This window comes from Lynx canadensis, chromosome D4 (assembly GCF_007474595.2).
Source record: "Lynx canadensis isolate LIC74 chromosome D4, mLynCan4.pri.v2, whole genome shotgun sequence".
NCBI classification, from domain to species: Eukaryota; Metazoa; Chordata; class Mammalia; order Carnivora; family Felidae; genus Lynx; species Lynx canadensis.
The window spans coordinates 28,755,559-28,779,401 of NC_044315.2; the positions used below are offsets into that span (position 1 = coordinate 28,755,559).

Consider the following 23,843-nt stretch of genomic DNA (forward strand, 5'->3'; position numbering starts at 1 on the left):
AGAGGAGAGTTGTGGATAGAAGTGACACATATTACTTTCACGTGGGAATACTTACTTGCACGTGAGACCCTTTCCTGCCACTGAGCTCAGAGTAGGCCAATGTGGCCTACTCTGTTTTGGGTGGCAAAATTTCTGCATAGGGAGGACGGGTGCTCTAGAGAGTTAGTGCGATCCTCAGTGGACTTGTTAGGAGCAAGAAATAAACTTTTTTCTGTTGTTAAGCTACTGAAACACTGAGGATGTTTGTTATTGCAACATACCCTAGCCTATCCCAAAATGATAGAGAAGTCATTGGATGCTTGAAATCAGGAAAAGTCTTGACTTAAATGTCATCTTGATTAGTCCTGAGGATAAGCCTATAAGATAGATAGGCTTTATTATCTCCATTTTATAGATAAAGGTATTGAGGTTTTAGACAGCAATGTGTCTGTGTTCATATCTCTACTGAGTTACAACACCTGGATTCCCATCTGGGCTTGATCCCCTATAGAAGTGATTCAGAATCTTTCCTGGGGAGTTTTAAAAACTGTGTATAATGTCCATGCCTTACTTGGAGTCTGATCCACCTTCCCACCTGGAGAGTCACTGCCATGTCTGAGTCACTCTTATTGATTGGAATGAGTCGCCTTGGAACGGAAGACAGAAATTGAGAATTCTGCCTTTGAGCATGAGGGTGCTGTCCCTACTGGTTGGGTAGGTTTCCTGGGGCAAAGCTGTACTGTGCTGCTCTGTAGAATAAAGACTTTGCTTGGGGTTGTCAAATTCTTCATGATGAAGAAGCACTGTGCTCTTCACCTACAGCCTCAGGGCTGCTTGACTGTTAGAGGAGGTGTGCAGTTGAAAACCGTGCGCTGTAGTGCAAGGCAAAGAAAGACATTTGTTATTTTTTCCTTCTAGCCATATTCCCAGGGATACGAGGTTGGGGAGCGGGCAGGACCACTTCTTATGTGCTCTGTCTACTGCCCGTAGCAACGGAGATGGCTTTTCACTTTGCGCCCATAATTGTGAAGGAGGAAGCCATGGCCATTTCCATTGGGCATTCTGGGAAGAGATGGCATCTGAAATTCCCGTTGGGGTTCAGGGGAAGGGGATGTTGTCCTTTAGAGTTTATAGCCAGCTGAGACACCATAGAAGGAGAGCACAGTAAAGGTTTTGTTACTGACAGAAGCTGGACTTGGGAATACTCAGGTATACAGTCACAGTGGGCTTTCTAATACTCCATTTCCAAACTAGACAAACTTACCCGTCCAGTTACCTGCCTACCTGGACTGCTTCCGGCCTCCACAACACAGATACACGCAGCCTGCCACTTGGCCAAAAAGTACCCCGTCTGTGGGCAAGCAGATAGGAAAAGAGGCAGCCCAGAGTGGCCAAGCCAATCAGAGCAGCTGGAGAGAGGTCAGAGGTGCCACTCCAGGGGAGCATGTCCTTGTGTGGAGAGGCCTGAGGAACGGAGTCCTTCCCACACTCCCTTCCATGTCTGACATGCTATGACTAAGTTTTCCCTTCATTTATCACTGTGCTTGTCTATCAAAAATGTACTGCTGATAAAATAATAGCTTGCATTTGCTTAATCCTTCCCTGGCTGCGTGCTTCATGTGTGCTGTCTTTAGTCATCAGAGGGTAGCTTTGTGTTTTTATCCATTAAATCTCTGGCTCCATGCTACGTTTGCCAACAAAGGTACTCTGAAGTGCCAACTGCAACAGTGTTTTCGGTTATGTTCACATCTGGTCCCCTTGCTTTCCCCACCCCCCTCTTCTACTTCAAACCTTCCCAAGACCACCAGTTCAATGCACGTAAATGTAACTTTTATAGGGGCCTTATATACCACAGGCTTTCATTTACCTAAAGTGTTCATCTGGGTCCCAGAAATTTGGCCAAAGTATTGGTCACTGAACTTTTGATCACTGTTCATGTGGGCTAAATTATAGGAAGAACATTCCCTCTTCCAGCTCAATTCCACACGTGCTCCAGCCCACTCTGGGTGAGCATTTTCATAAATACGTTAATTAGAAGGCACTTAGGTAAACCATTGAAAGTTTTATTAATTTTCTTCGGCTGCAATATAACCTTCTCTGGCCACAGAGGAATCTTTTTATTATGTTTAACCTCTGGAGGCCTTTGTTAAAGCATTGTCTTCGCTTTGGGCCCATACAGTTTAAGCATGACACGGAAACTTGGATAAAGTCCAGAGGAACTCAGGAAAAATGATTAAAAGCGTGGAAAATAGGCACCACAAAGAAAAGGCATTGAGGTTGCTCATCCTAAAGAAGGGAAAGCTTGGGCGGGGGGCGGGAGGGAAGCAGTTTTCTTTAGAGTTGTGGAGTCCGTGGAAAGTTGCCTTGTGAACCTTGCAGGGTGAGGCCCTATTTCTGTGTCTTTGGAAGGCTAGGAAAGAACGAATGATATATAAATCATAGGGGAAAATGCCAATTTCCAGTACACGCTTTGCTGTAGAGAAGCCTTTCCAAATCTTCCTGGCTTGGTTTGATTTCTCCAGCTCTAGCTCCCTGGTATATTTCAGCTTTCTGGCTTTTATTGTACATCCTGAATTTTGCTTTGCATTATATGAGAATTCCCCTAGGAAATGCATCCAGCTTTCAGATACGACTGCATCACTGCGTATGTATTGTCATCATTGCCAACAGCTCACTGGTGGCTGGTGGTGGCATTTTGAACACTTGTGATTTTTACAGTATGCAAGCATCTACTCTGCTTGCTAAAATATGTTAATAAATTGTCCAAACATCTTAGAGTGTCATTGTATGTACCAGAATTTTAAATTTTTTCTTCCATTAAAACTGTAAACTCTTCAAAGGTAGGGTCAGAAATTTGTTCCTATGTGTATACGTGGCACACCTTTGGGGTGCCTCGAGTAGAGCAAGAATGCAGGAAATCATTACTAAATGATTGAGTTGAACTGTCAAAAAAGGACCTGCATCCCTAAGGGAAATTTTGGTGATTCCTTTTGAGCCTATGACAGGGAAATGTCTTTGTCAGCTAGTTTCCATACATCTCATTCTGGAAACAAGAGGAGGACCAGAGGAGAACCTCTGTAGGCAGTGTCCAATCTTGTGATTCTGAATAAAACCTGGTCACTCTTCTTCCTTGGAAAGACCTCATGTGAAATGATTTCAGCCCAGGAATCGCAGGAGAGGGAACCAGTGGTCTGGTTCCCATCATTTACCAACCTAACATTTATTTCACCAGTTCTTCCCACTCTTGGCAATATTAATGGGTAATATTGACAAGGAGGAGCAGGAAACCAGAGAACCACAGAGCAGCTGAGCTCAGCTTCTAGAAAAATCTAGGATCCAAATTTACTCAAGAAGATTAACGGAGTATGTGGGGAAGGAAGGTCGGGAGGGAGGAGCTTGTGATGACTCACGATGTGATGAAAAGAACAGTTCTTATTCCTCAGGAATGCTGTGTGGATTAATTGGGATAATGCACATGAAGTGTTCAGAACAGTTCTTGGCACACAGTGAATGTTCAATAGCAGTTGTGGTAGGAGTTATTGTTTACTATTCTTAATTCTCATCAGTATGGATTATTTATAAATAACAATCAAGCATTATTATTAATCTTTAACTATTAAAATGTTTACCCTGATTATGAGCCTGGGCACAGGGAATAGCTATTTACAAATGCTTGACTTGCTGATGATACTAAGAGTGGGTTGGAGCCGGCACAGCTATAGAAATGAATGGTCGAAGGTGAGTGTGAGAAGAAGCATCTTTGAGTTCATACTGCTTTCATAGAGGACTATTCATGACTTCATAAACGTACAATATGAAGAGGGGCGAGGGCCTCATGTGGAGAGTTGTCAGAGAATCACAGTACCAGAAGAAACCTTGGACGCCATTTTTTTTGTTTGTTTTTAACGAAAGTATAATTAACATAAAACAAAGTGCACAGATTTTAAGTCTGAGTTTTTGCCAATTGTTTACACCCTAAACTAATAGAGGACGTTCCAGCATCCAGTAGTTCCCTCACCTCCTTTCCGGTCAGTTCCTCCCCTCCCCCTGCAGCCATTTTCATGAGACCACATTAGAGACGAGAAAGGGGCCCTGGGCACTGAGTTGCTTGCCTTACATCACAGTTAGCCCATGTGAGAACAGCCACTGAAGCCCAGCTTTCCTGATCCCGACGTTGGAACTTATGTGTGGCCTTCCCTGACGCCACGTACATTTTTATTGGGAGAGCCTTAATAGTCTCATTTATCTATAGGTTGATTACCTTAAAGTCCTGCATTTTCTCCCAGGCTTTGATTATTAAAAAATGGTGCTAATACGCACAACTGGAATAACCTTCATTCCCCCTGGCTGGTGCCGTTCATGTCCAGAGAGAATTTAACTCACCTTTTCTCTTCAACAAGTTGACCTTTTTTGATACCTCAAATTATTTTCTGATCTTTCTTGGCTGCAGGAAATAGTCTGGCCCCATGGTATGTGTCTAGATAGGCCAGTGGAATGCCTCGTTGCGAAATTGTGCTTTGACACATAGAATTTAAACTTATTATGCCCCACCTTTGTACTGAAGATGCCTCCGCACCTCCAGTTTCTCTATTATTTAATGTGCTCTGAAAGTTTTTCAGGAAGTGCAAGGTTTAATTATTATAGCCCGTTATATCCCTATGTAAATATCTTAGGTGGTTAACTCAATAAATGGCTTTCTTTTTTATTTTATTCATTTATTTATTTAGAGAGACAGAGAGCACGTGAGCAGGGGAAGGGGGTTGGAGAAAGAGAAAGAATCTTAAGCAGGCTCCATGCTCAGCGTGGAGCCTGGTGTGGGACTTGATCCTACTACCCTGGGATCATGATTTGAACTGAAATCAAGAGTCAGACACTCAACCAACTGAGCCACCCAGGCACCCCTTAATAAATAGACTTCTTTACTTAAAGAGACCTTTGAATGTATACACCAGTACAGTACTTGTCATTAGGGGACATTTGAAGCCTTTTCAGGTAAATGTTTACCAACAGGCACCTTTAGTCACTTTCTCCATAAAGCAAGGTTATCAACCCAGGGGCTTTGGCTAGCATTCAATGTCAATAATTATATTCTCCCTGTTGCCTTATCCTGGCAGAAGTGTTTACGGGTCTCCACCCATTTTTCTTACCCTCAACAGCGGTGAAATGTCACTGGTGCTGGAAGCTGTGTTCTATGCACCAGGCTGTGGGAGGGCAAGGCTCATCTCCATAGCTGTGTGGATCTCCTTGGGCAGTGCTGGCCTTGGATAAGTGAAAGCCACTTCAGAAACTTGGAGAGGAATTATTGTTGTGGCCTGCCCCTATTGGGACATGCCAGCATTTTAAGGTTTTTCATTATTCACTGTGAATCCAACAAGCACCCATAGGTAAAATTATAATTTGTAAATTAAAATTAGAGGGGTTTTCCATTGTGTTTGAATAAAGGACGTGCTAACAGGCAAAAAAATAGAGTTCCCTTTGATGTGGGTTTCTTTGGGTAGATGAGTTCTCTCGAGGCCTGTGAGTCAAGTTCTAAGAATTCTTTTTCAGCTCCACCTTTGACAGAATAACTGGCAGCGATCAGATGGTACAGGCTAAGCTCTGATCTGTTTCCTTAAAAGGTTGATTCTGTTCAATTTGTATCAAAAGTGGATTGGGGAAAATAAAAAAGTGTCTCTGTATTCCATAAGAGCACAACTTCTGATGGCTTTTAACATGAGCATCTGGATTACTTTTTTAGTAAAATGGACTGGGTTCTTTTGGAAAGTCGAAACCTGTCCTGTCATTTGGTTCATTTTTTATTCTAGGAAATTCTAGAATGGGATCCTTAATTTGGCTTTGCACCATCCTTGCCTTTCTAAGTTATGAACTGTTTCTGATTTGGAGATTTTTTTTCCATGATGATACTTGAAAAGCACATTTCTGAGGGGCAGAAATTTTGCTTTTTATTTTCGGGAGGGGGTTGTTTTGTTGTTTTGAGGCTTGGGAGGTTTTCCTTGTTTACTCTAAAATAAGTAGGAAAATCTACTTTCACTTAGTTTAGATTGAAGCTACTTGGTCAATTCAGCACATCAATAAGTATTTTGACCTATAGTTTTTCACTGCCGCAGAGAAACAGACAAGCCAAGAATTCCATTGAACTGTCTTGATCGTGAGCCCATCTGAACTGCCGTCTCTTAGAAGTTGTGCATGTCTGTGAGAGTTCCCCACCTCCATGGCAAGAATAAACCTGATTTACCATAAAGTGCATCTATTTATTTCGTGTTGTTCCCAGGTATGTTGGCATTTGTGGTCACATGGAATACCCCTGCCGCTTCCAGAATCCTTCTGCCACCACCCAGGAAATTATTCCTCATCGGGTCTTTGCCCCACTGTGCCTCAAGGGTGCCTGCCAAGAGACCCTTCTGCAACTGGTCCCTCCTTGCCTCTCAGCAGCACACCGTGTCCTGGGAACACACCCGTTCTCCAGGCTGGACATACTCATCGTCCCCGGCAATTTTCCGAGTCTGGGGATGGCCAGGTACGTTGTTCTATTGTGGCACTTGGATAACATGCTTTGGACATCCTTTGACTATTTCTTGCTTTCCCTGGGCTCTGTCAGGGCTCCATTAGGATGGAAGGGCCACAGTTGCTCATGCTTGGACATCTCATTGCTGCCTCGAGGGACAGTTTGTGTGTAGCCTCCACCATGCGGGAGCCTTTGGGTGTCGTGGGCTCAATCAGCTGCTCTGAAAATAACAAGCTCACATTGTTGTTTGGATTGAAAACACATTGTGCCTCCAGAGTGATGTATGTTGGATCGTGGCTGATGAGTGACTGGTTAGCTTGTGGTGAGAGCATAATGCTAATGGGCCCAAGGTCACAACTCTGGGCAGAGGAACACGACTTAGTTCCTGGGCCACAGGCTGCTCGCCTAATCCTGACCAGCTGTCTCATCCATTCTCGCCATTGGTCATAAGGGCAACGACTTGAGAGCCCCTGTGTCAGAGAGACTGTGGATGGATCAGTGTAAATCCATCACCACTGCTGGAAAAACAGCTCAAAGCAGATGGCTTACCGGGGGGTGGGGCAGTGGGGGGGGGTGTCACTTGTCTCGCTAATATTTTTTAATGTAATAAATGCATTATTCTTACTGTTTTCTCACTTTAGTTCTCGTGGATAATCCAGGCCTGCAAGGTGAACCTTTCCCTATATATTATTGACACCTAAAACCCATTCGTTAATGCTATTGTTCCTTCAATAATAGGTACCTGTGTTCCACTCAGCATTTTACTTGTTACATACTCAGGATTTCACTTGGTTATATTTCTATGTGAAAATCTTAATCATTAACAGTGAATATGCTTGACTGAAGATAGGAAAAATAAGCTCATCAAAACATGTGACTTTAAGTTTTTCCCTATTAGTCAAGGAAATTCCTGCTGCCAATTAATTTCCATGCTTTTGAACAGCTGTCATTTGTGGTGTTTTCCCTGAAAACTGCATACATTCTTAGTAAGACCCATGAGTAGAAAAGAACTGACCAGAACATTTGCTTTTGATCTTTACTACATACGTATACTTTTTAAAGCTGGCTGGCTAGTCTTAATCCTTGAGGTCTGAGAAAGTCATTTTGGCTGATTTTTATCCTGTATTTATGAAGATAATGAGAATGTAGAAACTAGGATAATTATATATATTTGGTTATGTGCATCAATATTGTTTTGGATGTCTATATATAGAGTTTGTCTTAACAAGGGGGATTCTTTGGTCCCTTTGAAGAGTCTGCTGGACTTAATTTAAGCAGAATTATTGGCGAAGAAAGGGTTGTTCATTAAATGTTTCTCATTTGTACCTAGTTTTGAGGGGCTCTATTTATTTGGGAGTTTTTAGCACTTTATGAGAGTTGTAGCTTTTCAGGGCATGTTTGCTAACAGTTCCAAGTTCTGACGTGAGGGAACCGAAGGCAGAGTATTTTTCGTACAGAGGACCTCATTTTCTGTAGCTCCTTCCTGACAGCAGTCTGCCAAAACCAGAATTTGTTGACCTGCAGGCCATTCTGGAAAGCCTCTCTTTTCGAGTTTGCGTGCCCAAGCAGGTAGGCAGTGGGTCTGCTGCTCTTTGAGATATTTAAAGTGACTTAAACATGCTTTGCTCTGTATTTTGAAAGTAATAAGCCTAAGAACCCTAAGGCCAAATGGTACTGGGCACAAATGTCAGAAAATGTGATGGTTATAACTCAGCAGCAACAAGACCGTTTTTATGCTTTAAAAACAGGAGACCCGTACATTTAAAATTTTGTGGTTGGTTGTCAAATATCATTTTCCCCCCATTTTTTTCTTCCCTTTTAGACTGTGGAAGTAGTCTGCCCTGGTCTAGATGTTTTCCTGGGCTTAGTTACGGTTCCCCATATTTGAGCTGTGGAGGGGGGATTGTGTATCTTCCACTGCCAGCCAGGGGTGGGGGGAGCACTCTGTTTTTCCTAACTGTGGCCTAAATTGATTCCACTTGCTTGGCTTGACTCTCGCGGGATCCCAACACCTTGAGCCACATGCGAGTGAGTGGGGTTTATGACTCAGCTGGCTCCGGGGGCCCTGCTGCCTTATTTATGGTCAGGGCTTTGCTTGGGGCTCTGTAAAAGCAAAGCTGGAACAAAAAATGACAGTCTTGTAGGTCAACCCTGTACCCTAAACAGGAACAGAGAAATCCCAAGTGTAGTAGGAGCCATCCAAAAAGACCTCTGCACTGAAACTTGCCATTGTCCTGTTAATTGCAATGCACTAGAGATCAAAGGATTTCTTGGTAGATTAAATGGTTCTTTGCTGAGTCCACATTTATAAACATGTAAGCAAGATCATAAATTCCATACCTCTGGACTTCTCGAGTGATTAGGTCTTAATCATAATGAATACCATTTTTTACCATTGTAGTATTCTTTTTTGGTGAATGGAATAAACATTCCCACATGAACTAAAATGGGTAAATTGTTGGTAACCATTTTCAAGAGTTTTCAAAAATTTTGGATGATATCCATAAAGATTCTACTGTATTTCAAATATTACATATCGTAGTTTGTATGGAAACATCTTAAAACTCTCCTCTCTGAGTCTGTTTGGAGCCTGATTCTGATATTTCAGTAAAGTAGGGAGAAACACACTTGTATAATATGATACTTTGAACATATGATAATGACAAATCAATTTATAAGAAGGCAAACGACACGTACACAGTGTTTTAGAATTTGGCGGGCTTTTCAAACATAGCAGTAACTAGAACATCTATCAAAACCGCACCTCAGAGGGGCACCTGGGTGGCTCAGTCAGTTGAGCGTCCAACTTCAGCTCAGGTCATGATCTCATGGCCTGTGGGTTCGAGCCCCACGTCAGGGTCTGTGCTGACAGCCCAGAGCCTGGAGCCTGCTTCGGATTCTGTGCCTCCCTCTCTCTCTGACCCTAACCCACCTGCATTCTGTCTCCGTCTCTCTCAAAAATAAATAAACATTAAAACAAAAATTAAAAAGAAAAAACTGCACCTCATTTTTTGGGTCACCTTTAATATAATAGGAGCCATTACTTATCAACCTCCTTTTCTCAGTCACTGTTCCGGGGAGAGATGCTTTCATTCTCGTCTGATTCTGAGAAGAATCACCGGTTTGCCCCTGAGACACTACTGACTAGTCCCATTCCCTTAATTTTCTCACTTGGTGCGTGTACACTTTCTGTTTGTTTCATTTTGCTTGTGCCTTCCATAGAGGTTGAATCTGCCATCTAAGGAGTGTACCTTTCTTGGATTGAGTAATAGGGTGTCTAGCCAAAGACGTGAATGCGTTTTAAGTGAATCTCCAATGTATAGATCCACTCTCTTTGTGTGGGTATAATTAGTGTTCTGCCATTTTCATTGTGTCCTCATGTTTTTCTCAGGTGTCTCAGCTAGAGATTGACGAGTAAGCCTCGTTTCCCAGGTATTGAGAAATACATGAAAGGAACTCATCATCGTGCTTACATTCTTTGTTATAATAATAATAATGTTAATGGAATAATATCGTGGAACCAGATTGATGACAGTTGCTTAAAAATTAACACCTCAGTCTTACCTCTGTGTGTGTTTATAATAAATGCTTTGCTTTGCCATTTGTCTTTCAGCGGTTCACAATTACATGTCACGGGGCATAATTAGGTTGGCAGAACTACCTTGCTGACATCCAAATACATTCTTTTTTTTCCTCCTCTATTTGAATTTCAAGAATCTTCTGCCATCATTTCAGAGCGGTTTTGTGTTTAGAGCACTGGAAAAAAAAAAAAAGCTGTGTTTTCTGTGAGTCTCCTTCTCAGATCTACTGTTTGCATGTAGCTTCACCCCTGGTTCGGCTTGGAAAATTGAAAAAAAAATACAGTGGCATTGTGGTTGACATTAGGTGACAATTCTGCTTTGACTTGTTTTTCCACTGGTTTCATAGCAGATTGTCTTGTTTGTCTGACCATTGTTTGCCTATTTATGTATCTAGTCATCCTTTCAGTAAATTTCTATTAAGCACATACTGTGTGCCAGGTAGGATTTAAGATGCTGAGTCTATGGGGGTGAACAAGACTGATGAGATCTCTGTCATTGCAGAACTTACATGCTGGTCAGGGGAGAAAATCGTATACTTAAAAACAAGAAACTAAGATGTGTGCTATGAAGAATGAAAACCAAGTAAGTGACAGGGTGATCGTTAGGGTGGGGAGGCAAAGACTTCTTTAAAGAGTGATGTTTGCTATGAGACAGAAGAACAGAAAGGAGCCAGCCTGTGACGGTCTGGTGGAAAAGCAACCACCAGGCTGAGGTAGTGCAGGTCCAAAGGCCCCGAGATGAGAACCACTGAAATGGGCTGGAGGGGCAGAAAGAGAGCAGTGAGCTTTTAGAATGGCTTCTCTTAGCTCCTTCCATAAACTCATTTTGGGTGCCAGGAGATTCCATGGTCCCTCAGTGCTTGGGTCACCGAGCCACCTGCACACCCTCATGAGGAGCACTAGGAAGAGCGACCAAGAAATGGCAGAGATTGAGTGGGGATTGATGGTTCCAGGCAGTGAGGTGTTATGGGGAGAGAGCTGCAAGAGAAGTCAGATCTTTTCTCCGTTTTGTGAGGACCGACAGTGCCATACCATCTTGTGATTGGCTAGTTAGAACCTGACTTGGCTTAGCATTTGCTGTCCTTGAGCAGAATTCTCCATCGCGGGGCATCAGAACACCTGGAACAAGGACTGGCAACTCTCCTCTTGTGGAGAAGAGAGAACACAGTCTCAGGCCACCACATGGCCTTTCCCAGTGGCTGATTGATTCCTTCCAAGCTTTTTTGACACATTGGATCCAGGGAAGGAGGCTGTGTTTATATGCTCTCATCCTAATTTTATTTATTTATTTATTTATTTATTTATTTACTTACTTACTTACTTACTTACTTACTTTGAGGGGGAGAGACAGAGAGAGAGGGAGGGAGAGGAAATCCCAAGCAAGCTCCACACTTGGCACAGAGCCTGACACAGGGCTCGATCCCACGAACCCGTGAGATCATGACCCAAGCCGAAACCAAGAGTAGGACACTTAACCAACTGAGCCACTCAGGTGCCCCTACTCATCCTAATTTTTAAGTTTTTCAAAGACTGAACAAAAATAGGATCGATAAAGAGCATAGAGAAATAATCACTAATTACTTAAATATCTTCAGTGCACTTCACAGCAGAGAAAAACTATAAAGCTCCCTATTATACATGGCTTATCCTAAAAGATGTGATTGTGCAATAAAAGGCTTCTGGGTGCTTATACTAGTTCCTGACTATTGCAGGCACAATTTTCTCAAGTACCTCAATTTGGGAATGAATGGTGTGCACATACATGCCCAAGAATGAACGTCACCAGCTTTCCCTCCGCCCCCTCCTCCTGGGGTTAGACAGGGTGTTGTCCTGTTTATTCTTATCTCCCAGCCAGTGTGTAATAGAATAAGCAAAACATAACATGCTGGTACAAAGGGCCTGTTGTTTTCAGCCTTCTAATTGTGCTCCTTTTTGCCGGGGAAGGAAGCAGTCATAAATTTCTGTCATTATCTTAAGTAGCAAGGTTTCACAGCTTTGGGAATTTTTCTTTGCTTGTTCTTTGTTGGCTTCTACTTGAATTTTTTCACCTCCTCCCCCCAAACCGAAACCGCCATATTTTTAAATAGCCCTTTAAATTTTAGGGGATGTGACCCCATGGTTTCAATGCAGGATGCAACTGTAGTGATTCTTCCATTCAGGAATCTGATTTGAGCCGTAAATGAGGGCACCTTTCTGTTCACCAAGGCTGCCAGCTCTTCCCCTCTCTCTGATGTGCTGAGGATTTGGGGGGGTCTGTGTGTAGGTTTTGTTTCTTTGTTGTTGCTGTTTGTTTCCCAAACTCTCAAATTCTCAAATTTCTTTCTGAGTGGATTGGTTTTAAAAATGTCTTGAAGGGGCATTTCGTTCCCGTGTTTTCCAGCATAACGCTTCTGTGTTTTTTCAAGTAGGTGGGTGTGAATGATAGAAAGCAGCTCGAACCATCCTTCTCTTTTTCCTGAAAGACTTTAATCCTGTGTTTACTGGCACGCCAGCCCTTGCCATAGTGATGAACAAGCAACATGTGGGTGAGTGGTGAGGTCCCACGCAAGGAGGCTTAGCTCACAAGTGTCCCCTTTGTGGCTTCCTTTGTGTTCATTCCTCCATTTCGTTTTTGATCTCCATTTTTCTTCTTGAGAAAATTATCTGACTTCTTTTCCATCCTGTCTTACAGAGAAGGGTCTAACATGTTCTAGTTCTTCTGTTTTTCTTTCTTGAAATAGAAACTGGTATTCCTACAGTCACATTCTTCTGAGACCTTGAAAGCCCTTGGCCGTGATTATGGCTAGTGGTTAGTTTTGACAATACGAGTTTATACTGAGTGGGGCAGGTAGTGAGAAGGTGCATGTGTGCTCCGTTCTTCATGGCGCAGGTGCAGGAGGATCTATGATGCCTCCAAGTCACTTAAAGCCAGCACGTCAGAGAGAGAATTAAAACGGCCTCATCACGGGATGGCTGTCAGAGTCTGGGGTTCAGACTTAGGTGAGTGTTTTCTGGAACCCTCTCTGAGGTGTATGTATTTGCTTCAGGGTCTCTCCCTGGGAATCCTAGTGTCATGGAGTCTACCTGAAGCTCAGCTTTCACCGTGGGCCCATTTTGAGGCAGCCACAGAGTCTAGGTAACCAGGCAGATTCCTGGATCACATGAGTAAGTTGGGGCCAGGCTCTCTCTCTCTCTCTCTTCTGTTGGAACAACAGCAGAGTGAACTCACAGCTTTTGGCTTAGCCAGAATCTTCTTCTTGCCATCAAACAGCTGTGCGGCTTGTCAGACCCAGAAGTAGCATTTTATCATCATTACGCCACGATTCCTCACCCTCTGAAAGATTAGGCTTAAGTGTTTTGTTTTCTTTGAACTGTTCTCCACACACATAGACTGACAGTCCTACCTTCACAGAACACTGCTGGGGCCATCCTTCAAGAGAAGTTGTCAGGCCTTTGAAAGGCCTTCCTGAAGCAATCATCCCTCTGCCTACATTTGTAATCTTCTTCTCTCCATAGGCCCCTAATCTCTTCCAGCCCTTGAGCCTGAGATGGCCAGTCGGCACTACCTTTCCATTTTTCCACTGCAAAGAAAAGGCTTTTATTTTTTCCCCCTCCCACTTATTTCTCCACAGAAGCGTCATTACTAAATAGAACATACACTCCCTGGCTGAAAAAGAACAATGGAATTCAGTGCGCAAAGTTGCCTGAGTTGGAATGTTCCCAACCTTGTGGGTTCTCACTCCTCAGACCACTACACAGAGTGAGCAAATGCTACCAGCTTCTGGACTGTATTATATATGTATGTGGGCATGGAGTAGACTCCTTTGGGGTCTACTCTGGAAACAGTCCTCAAGCAAGGCACAATGCATGAATAGCTCTGCTCGGTGGGAACATTGCCTCTGTTGTATTACAGCCAATATGCACCTGCAACCCCCCGACATCTGAGCCACAGAGGCCTGTGTGCATAAAGTGGGTGATTGTCACTTTACCCCACCACTGAAATGTAACTGGAAGAGTGTGCTAGCTACCTTTTATAAAAAGTAGTATTCACTTTAAAAGGCCAAAGATGTGATCCTTTCGAAAATGGATTACTTTTTAAGAAATTGCTTGCTTTGTGGGACTTGTGGGTACAATGCAAAAGTTCACCCTGATTTAACCCGAGTGGAGCTCAGAGTAGAGCATGTTATATTTCTTAGTTAACTAACCATGCTATTTATAGAGGTGACTCCTCAGAAAGTCTAGACATTGTTCCGGGAAGACAGAATGCCAGATCTGCCCTTCACTTTCCCAGTTAGCTTGCTGAAAATAACCACCTCCCCTTCTCACCAGAAAATGGAAAACTTAGAATTCCATTTCAGGAAAGTGTGAATGATACTTGGGCTCCTCAGCCAGGATTTGGGATGGGCAAAGAAGAGGGGGTGCTCTTGTGATCCTGGGGGCCCATCACTGGGCCTTTATTCCTTAGAGGCCAGCTTGCTGAGTTGTGGGGACTGTGGTTGGCAGATCCTCATATTTGAGTTGGTCCACTCCAAGAAGAGACCCTGAGAACCTGCTTTGAGAATGAGCCAGCTGCAGTTCCTGGCTTTAATCACACATGTGCAATTTCTGAACATCCTATTGAAAGCTGGCAGGTGGAAAGGCCTGGATGGGCAAAGCCAAGAATTCATTCAGTAGATGCATATCAATGGACAGGTATGATGAATGCTGGTGATTCTGTGGCTGCAAGGAAGTAGGAGACCTTTAGTCTAAATTAGGGTTTTCTACAGTAGGTTCCAAGGAAGACTAGTTTTGTGGAATGTTAATAATGTGGGAAAAGGAACTGTGGCATAATTAATTCAGGAAATGAATGGATTAAACAGAGTTAAAATGGAGTCTTTGCTGGAGGACTTCTAAGAAAGCCTTTAATATCCTATTATCCTGATTTAATATCCTGGTGTATATGTGCCTACTGAAGATGGGCCAGAAGGTGCAGTATCCCTCCTTATGTGCCCAGGGATTCTCCTTTACAGTGTACATTCCTCTTATGGTCTCAAAAAAACCTCCTCAAAACAGAACTTTGAGAAGGGATTCTATTCCAAAATATCTTGGAGCCCACTGTACAGCTGGCTGTGGAATCCACCTTTCATTGTGTCAGTGTCAGTGTCAGTTGAGGACCTGCCATGTGTCAGGCACTGGTGAGAGCCTTGCTTTATCGCAGTGAGGAAGATGGGCTCACAGTTTAGTGCAGGAGGCCCTACACTTTTCTGATTCTACATCTCTTTTTGAACTGTCACCCGCACGAGGAATTTACAGGTGTTTATAAGTTATATACATTTCATACAGCGTTAATATACTTGGGCACACTTTAAAATGCACACAAAAATGGAAATGAGATAGGATGAGAAAAATTTTAAGGAGTTTCTATTTCTCCTTGCATCTAGTAGGTTGGCTAGAGCCCTGGCATCCCTAGAACCTGGGTCCCACCACGGAGACTCAGATTCGGTGGGTTTGCAGTGGGGTCTTGCCATCAGCAAATTTAACACGTCCACACAGGTGATTCTGCTCAGGTGTTAGAGAGCAGTGTGTGCACTGGGGACTGTGCAGGGTTGGCAGGCATCTCTGGACAGGTTAAATTCTCCTGGGAAGCTCTGAGACTCCACACCCTGCCATCTTCTCTCAGGTGAGAATGTCAGACTGAGGAAAGAGGATAGCAGGGATGCTCCGTGGTAAGGCTCCCTGCTTGTCTGTTACTCGAAAGGAAGGGGTGTTCTGGAGGAGCTGAACCCAGTGACAGGCCAGGATCCCAGGAAAAAGGAAGGGGCCGATTTAGAATCGCCTGCAGAGTGTCTTAGAGCCCTAACCTTCATTGATTTAATTAGGTTTTTATGCTGAGTTTTTATGCTGAACAGGAGTGGAGGTGATTCAATTTCATTTAGCAATTTACATACACATATATTTTCTTTTTGATGTAAGAGCTAGTTAGTCATAAGCTTGGGATTTTCTTGTACTCCTTGGGCACCTAGGCAGCAGTGGGCGTTTAAATTTTAGGCCCGCAAGCAGAAGGTTCAGAAGGGGCCTCTCTTAGTCCTGGTTAATTGCAAAATAAACAGATCTCAAGGGCAAGGGCCCCTTCCTTTCATAATAACCGCCTCTGCTCAGCGCACCGTCAGTGCAAAACAGCGTTTCCAAATACCGCATCAGGAGCACGCTCCGTGGATAAAGGCCTTCATCCTCCAGCCCAGCCATTTACAACTGAGACCCCCTCCCCTCACCCCCTCTGAGATGGCAGCTAACTTGTTCCCCCCACCCCTTGTTTTTAGCCTCCAGATACCTCCATTTGCAAGCTAATAAGTTGCACGTACATATGTTTGAACAGTTGTCAGGCTTGTCTGCCGCTCAAACTGTGCTTTGGTTTAAAACAAACAACAACAGAGAACCCAGAGGAGGGGATGGATGAAGACATTTTAGTTGTACCTGCAGGTGGTGTTGTTTTGACCTTGACAGTCAGTTTTAAACGACCTGTCAAGCACCTTTGTGTGCTTCTGGGCACACCCACCTGGAAGATATTATATCCCCTAAGCTTTATGTGCCCCAGCAGGCCAGCCCCAGGTCCCTGGATTTTGTTTTCATCGATGGAGGGTTAATGCATGCATGGCAGGACTTTACTGAAAGGGGCCCAGCTACAGACACTGTTTTCATTTAATTCTGATTTCTCTTCTCCCTTGGCCCAACCCTCCCCACCCTCAGGCCCTCCCCACCCATCCCCTCCAGACTCCCTCCACCCCCAATCAGCCTTTCCTGCTCTCTCACCCCTCTGTTTGGCTTCAAACCATTTCTTCCTGGCTTTGATATCTTCTTGCAGAGCTGCAAGCAATCAAGAGATTATGGGCCCCAGAGCTCAGCAGGGCACACTGCCTGGTAGGGGGCTCAGGCCCCAGGCCACCGCAGGAAATCGGGCCCAGAAAGCCTGCCAGCCTCCAGGACCCTGCAGCCTGGCCCCCTTCCCCAGGGCAGGGGGCGGGGGCACCTCCTCAGCTTCAGTGCTATCTGGGGAGACATGTTTGGGAAGGAGTCTTACCTTACCTATGTGGTCCAGGCTCACCTCTGTTGTATCTGTTTGAAATTTATCTTTTACAACTTCGAGTCTCCCCTCTGCTTCTGAGCTGTGCATGGTGGTGCTGGAACTTGGGGTGAGGAGAGTGAACGGACGAACAAAAGGAGCCCATTGGATCCAGCCTCGTGCCTGCCAGCACCGGGGTAGTTTCATGTTATTTGAGGATACAGATGATGGCTCTTCACCTGAGGAATGCCTCTTCTGTGGCTTCCATGTCTGAGGCCCCAAGTTGTTGAAGGAAGTCTGTCCCCCTCCCAAAAAACGATGAAGAAGGCAGCAGAATAGAACCGCCAGACATTTTTGGTTCAGGTCAAATTCATTTCTAAAAGAAGAGATGACAAAGAAGGTGCTTATTGTCAAGACTCAAGACCAAGTGTCTATCTTCTCGCTCTGTAATACTTCCTCCAGAGGCCCAGATCTAGACAGTCACCTAACCGGCATTGCCACTAGCACGATGTGTTCACAGAGGTGGCCAGAGGAGGGGGTCTCACCGAGGTCTGACTCAGGGTCTGAGAGGAGACTGGTGCTTGTCAGCCTGTCCTCCTCAGACCCCAGGAACCTTCCCAGGCCGTGGCTGTACCTCACAGTGCCTCCCTCCCACAGCCACGTGCTACTCATGTTCATAACTTCTCCCCCAAGGCACCTGTGTACTGGAACCTTAAGATGGGCATGAGTTCCTCCCTGGGATCTCCCAGTCGGGGATGAGGGGCAGAGGGGGCTGAGGAGTGTGTGGGGTGGGAGTGACACGGCTGGGTCTCTGTTAGCAGGAGGAGCCTGGTCTCAGAATGGAAGAGGAGCAGAAATCTGGGCGAGAAATGGCATTCATGTGTGTGCCCCTGCTCTTCCCGTGGGTCTGCGAACCTTCCCACGGGGCTCTGTTTGGTCCAAGCTGGTTGAGTTGGTTTTCTGTCATTTACAACCCAGGGCCCTGACGAATTTACAAGGGCTACTTCTTTTTCACATGTACAGACAAAGCATCATTAGACCTTAGGATTGCAAAGGTGAGTCAGTGGCTTTGAGCAACTTGGGATCCTTTCCCTTCCAATTCTTACATGGTAATACCATTGACCAACTCTTCCCAGCTTGCGGAGGGTCTTCGTGCATATATTCTGTCATTTGATCCTCACAGACAAGCTCTCAGCCCTGTGATGGCCCAGCTGTCACAGGCTCCCCGAAGCTACCTTCAGGACCAGCCCTGCCATGGCTCTCCTCATGGAATCCCTTCTACTCAGAGAGGCCTGTCTGCCCAGCGCCTGTCATGATTTTCCATTCTCCCCCCGCCCCCCGGCAGGGCAAGCTCTGCTTTCTGCTTGGCCCAGGAGTTTATCTTGTGGGGCGATGAGTCTCAGCAGGTGCCGACAGCCAGGATCAGGACCTGGGCTTCTGTCACTCTTGGCCTCTGAGGCATCGGGCAAGTGGATTCTTTCTTTCTTTTTTTTTTTTTTTTTTAATTTTTTTTTTAACATTTATTTATTATTGAGAGACAGAGAGACACAGAGTGTGAGCAGGGGAGGGGTAGAGAGACAGGGAGACACAGAATCTGAAGTAGGCTCCAGGCTTTGAGCTGTCAGCACAGAGCCTGACGTGGGCTCGAACTCACAGACTGCAAGATCATGACCTGAGCCGAAGTGGGTCGCTTAACCAACTGAGCCACCCAGGCGCCCCAAGGGCAAGTGGATTCTAATGGTGGGTTGTTTGCTTGAGGTGAGGAATAGAAACCTGTAGACCCATGCACAGACTGTGAGCTTAAGCAAGGGCAAGACGTGCACTTAATATCCTTTCCCGTGGTTTATTTCTCCTTGGTTAGCCTTTTGAACCATTGTGCTGTTACTGCACGCTTTTTCAGAGCCTATGTCAGTCCTTCCGTCCTTGGGACGTAGATGATGAAAGGAGACACAGATTTTGGAGTGAGGAAAGACTGTGTGTCATGCAGCTGTGCCACTGACTGTTGTGACACTCGGCCCAGTTAGTCGTTTGTAAAATCTCTGTGGCTGCTCACCTCCGGGACTCCCGTTTGCATCAGATAAGATCATGTGTAACAGCTGGTGCATAGTAGGCTCTTGGCAGATATCAGTCCCTTGCTTCGGTAGGCTTGGAGACATTTGGTAGTTTTATGGATCAGAAAGCACCTCTATGATTGGCTGCTTACTAGTATGAATCACAAAATTTAAGGTTCCCTACCAACCCAGGATGTCCATGATTCTCTGAAGTAATAGCTCCAGGGAAAAAATAAAAATAGGTGTGATAAGTTACCATGGTACTATGAAAACATGAATGGTTTGTTACAAAGAGTTATTGAGCCCAGATTACTCAGACCGTACAAATGGAATTTCTCAATTCAGTGGAGCATTTTAGGGTAGCGCCTACATTCTTGTTAGGTCTCCCTTCAAGGATGTAGCTGAACTTTAGTAGATCACATATTAACTTTTCTCCTCCTCCCCAAAAAAGTTGAAGATGGCAGCAGAATAAAACCAGCAGACATTTTTGATTCAGGTCACATTCATTTCTTAGTTCCTTTTCCACATCTTAAAGAAATCCTGAACTTCTGGGGATTTGGGATCCCACCCGGACTCAGCTGGAATGTCCAAGCCCCCTGGGGCTCTGGGTCCAGCAGTTGGAGAAAGCTCTGTGTCCTTGACCCCTTTTCCTGTGGCTTTTGGATCAGAGATGGAGCCCTGTCCACTCTTGAGGCAGCAGTGTCTGGTCCGTTCTCGGTGGTATTGGAGGCATTATCTGACCTATGCTTGAAAGGACTATGTGATGGAAACTTCCAAAAAAACCCTGTGTCACCACACCTGCCACTTCCAAATAGAGCCAGAGAGGCTCCGAATCAGGAAGAAGGCCAGGCTGGAGAGGGGCGAGCAGCGGCGGGGCGGGGTGATGTCCTGCTCTGCTCTGCTTTGAATGCCAGCCCTGCTCAGGCTGCCTTCCCAAGGCCCCTCTCCCAGAAGCACACACAGCATTTTGTAAGTAGTACTCTCCTGTGTTGGTTGAGATAATCCTGTAGGCCAGAATGGGAATGGCTCAAGACACTTTAGCAAAGGAATCAACCTTAAAAGGCTTTTGAATAGTAAGTTTCTATAGTGAAATTGTTTTCTATTTTTGTTCCTAACCTCTGTTCTCATATACCTCATTCCTCATTCTTTAGGTACTTTTATTAGCTTTTTATATAACTTCCTGTGTCTCTTCATGCAAATGCAATAACACCCACTAAAACTATATGGATATTACCACCCCTCCCTTTCCTTACACAAAAGGAGGCAGCACACACACACCCTGTTTACTCTGTGCTTTTTATCACTTCACATTACATCCTGGGCTGCTTTCTACCAGTAAGTCCTAGTAAGTTTTTTTTTTTTTTCTCTCTCTCTCTTTTTTTAAACTTAGTGGCATTGGTGTTCTACTCTGAGGATGTTCCCTTTTTATTTTTCCAAAATACAGATCTTTGAGCTTTCCCCCCAGTATTTTACTGTTGTCAACAATGCTGCACTGAGTATTTGGTGCATTTTGAGGAGTCAGTAAATGCACAGAGATTCCATTAATCTGCCTGCTAGTTGTGGGAATTAGGGCTGTGCCTGCATCTTATTCATCCCCCACTACAGGTGGGACCACGTGAAGTTTCTCGGGAAGTTTCAAAAGCAGTCAAATGTCAGCACTTCTGTGTGGCTCTCCAAAACTTGGAGGAACCTACATGCAATAAAGCAGGGATGGAAACGAGAATAATAATCTTCACCTCAAACCTAACATTCCATGGTGAGGTTCTTGTTCCTTTAGACCCAAGCCACAATGGATGATCCCTTCTCAGTGTTTGGTAATGATGTTGTTTTTCAGATTTCTTAATTTCAGCAATTTTAAAGATGTATTCATCCCATTCTCAGTAACTTGGGAAATTGAGAGAGAGCCTCTTTTTTAAAAATGAACCTACATGTTTGACATTTTTAAATAGCCCATTTAATAGCTATCTCTTTTCAACCGCATTAAGAAATGCCATTTATTTTTCTGGTTAAGAGAACTAAATATTGTTTATACAATTTGGACTGTTGGTTTTATTTATTTGGGTTGTGCCCTGGTGTTGAGTGAATGGTTGTAGCTGGTGGAGGGACCCACAGCTGGGCTCTCAGCAGCCGGGTGTTTACTCCAGAGACACGGAGGTGGGCAGGCAAGGGGCCGGGCTGAGCCCAGGCCAAAAGGTCAGCAACCCATCTTATAAAATAGTGCTGCTGTGTAGGTTTCGAGTCAAAAAGTTTGAAAGAGGAAAAGGAGAAATATGCTTTTAACCTTGTCAGAGAGAAAAATAAAGGGGAAAGCCAATGCGGGCTCTTTTTTGTAAATAGGAGGATGTTGAGAAGACAGAGAGTTTTAATGGTTTTAATCTTCAGACTTGGGCAGAAAGCCAAGCATGATCCGAAAACAGAAAAAGTGGAATGAAATGCCAGAAAGGGAAGTGGAAAGTAGTGGGATATGGAAACAACCAAACGTGTCCGAATTGCCCGGCTTCTCAAGGAATGGGTTGAATTGTGGCAGAGTTGCTGAGACATGTTTTTCTAAGTCCAGATGAATGTCCATATACCACCCCCCACATAATTCTAGAGCATGTCACCCAAAACTCAATTTTAAATAGTGAGCAGAGGCTAGGCAGCTACCCCATTATGGTTTCATGTTGGCTAGAATAATCTAATTTTTTTCAGTGACATCAACAGGAGGTAAGCAAGGGATGTGATTTATCTCAGCTTTAATAAGGCATGACACTGAAGAACAAATTCAGAAGATGTTCTTTATTAGCATAGCAAATACTTTTTTTTAATCTCTAAAGGGCAACCATCTTAGTGGATTCAAAATTGATACAAACTGCAGGCCTTTGTGCTGCATGTGCGCAGACACACACACACACAAGCATTCAGCCTGTTGACCTCCCTGGTGCATATTTACCAGAGATACACAAAATACAGTGATCCTGGCTGGGCAGGACACTGTATTTTGTGTGTGACACTGTTAAGGACAGTCATCACTTGCGGGGAACAGACAAAGAGAGCCATCACAGAAAGGCTCGGAGGCTCGGAGAGCACGGTGAGGGGAGCTACTGGCCATTTGTGTTACTTCCCCTACCTGGCAGGACCCCTAGGCCCCTTTAGGGATGTGGTGATCTTGTTAGAAGCCGGAAGGTCATTTTTCCTATGCTCTCAAATGGATGTCTGGTTTGGTGAGAAATAGACTTGTGCTTGTCTGACTCTGAGGCCAAGGGAAATGACTCTTCATAAAAAGAAAATTATAAGCGAGTCCTTTTCTATAGCTAACCCTTGCTCCTCTTGCTGCAGCAACATACGTCCTACTGTGACCGAACTCCAGCAGCAGAACAGCTGATCACCCCATGCTGAATAATGGGGTGCCTTACTGCTGTTTGCTTTCTTGCTAAGCCTGTTCCAGCTTTTGCTTTGCCAGCCTACATAATCCCAATAGTTTTACCGAGCTCCTTTTCGTAATTTCTGTTTTCCTTTTCTTTAATCATCTCACTTGCCTTCTTCTGGATCACTTTCTAGTTCTCTTCATTGCCCAGAAATTGGAAAGTCCAAACCAGGCCCAGGAAGCTACAAAAGTGTATCTCCTTGGTGAATATAGGATCCATTTATGGAGCACTTAATTCTAGGCCCAGCACTTGCTGGGGACATTTCATGTGTGTCTGTCTCATGTAAGCCTTACAACCGCTGCTGGGTGGAGGCTAGTATTATTGGCATTTGATAGATGAGGAAACCAAAAAGACTAGTTGGGTCTTGCTCAGTCTCCCAAGTTACAAGGCTGAAACTCAACCGGGGTATCTGACTGTGGAGGCTGCAGTTTGAGCCATGTCTCCCCGGTGCCGTGATTTCATTCACTAATCCCAGGTCCTTATGTTTGACAACTGTGCTGGGTAGCTGTCTTGCTTTCCATTTAAAGATTGTTATGGCCACCTTTTTCTACTTTATTAGCACATGGTTCATCATTCCTTACTTCAGACTGGTCTGCACATGTTCCTGGAAATTCATTTTATTTAACTACTTTTCTAAGCTCTTTGATGCTCCTTGAATTTGAATTCAAGCCTTTCAAGAAGCTGTTAACCTCTCTTAGCTCGATTGCCTGGAGGATCTAATGAAGTCTCTTACCTGGCGAGTGCCTCCTGGGAGTCTTGGGTGACCAATGCCCTCCCTGATGTCACCCGCACACTTCCCTTGGTCCTTCCCTGGGTTTCCATGGCATATGGAACGGAAGAATGTGTAGCGTGAGCCACAGTGTGGGCTGCCCAGTCCAAATTTGGGAGAATTTCACAGTAACTTCAGACCTGGGGAAAACTAACTTGCATTTTGTTTCAAGGCCAGGGTTATCATGCACTCATGGCTCTCACCGAGAACCTGGGGCACTGCCAAGATAGCATTTTGTGGAAGCCATGCCTTTGGAATGAAAAAATACCACCTATGAAAAATATTCACCTGACGTTGAATTGTATCACAGCCAGCAAGCTACACAGTACCAGGCGTATAGAGGACATTCAGTTGATTTATTTATTATTTATAAAGTGAAGGAAAGGGGCGCCTGGGTGGCTCAGTCAGTTAAGCGTCCGACTTCAGCTCAGGTCACGATCTCGCGGTATGTGAGTTGGAGCCCCGCGTCGGGCTCTGGGCTGACTGCTCAGAGCCTGGAGCCTGTTTCAGATTCTGTGTCTCCCTCTCTCTCTG

At 44.6% G+C, this 23,843-nt stretch overlaps 1 protein-coding gene across 9 annotated transcripts in view; it reads left to right on the forward strand.

Annotated features, from left to right (window-relative positions):
* The window catches only part of LOC115500058 (aminopeptidase O (putative)), a 346,654-nt gene that overhangs the window by 73,511 nt on the left and 249,300 nt on the right, over positions 1-23,843 (forward strand). For all 9 annotated transcript variants that reach the window (XR_003964365.1, XR_003964363.1, XR_003964362.1 and 6 more), the window contains exon 5: positions 6,251-6,496. Coding sequence is in view for 4 of the 9 variants with exons in the window: in XM_030294374.2 (XP_030150234.1) it covers positions 6,251-6,496 (246 nt within the window). In the remaining 5 variants the exon portion in view is untranslated. The remainder of the gene's footprint in view (positions 1-6,250; positions 6,497-23,843) is intronic.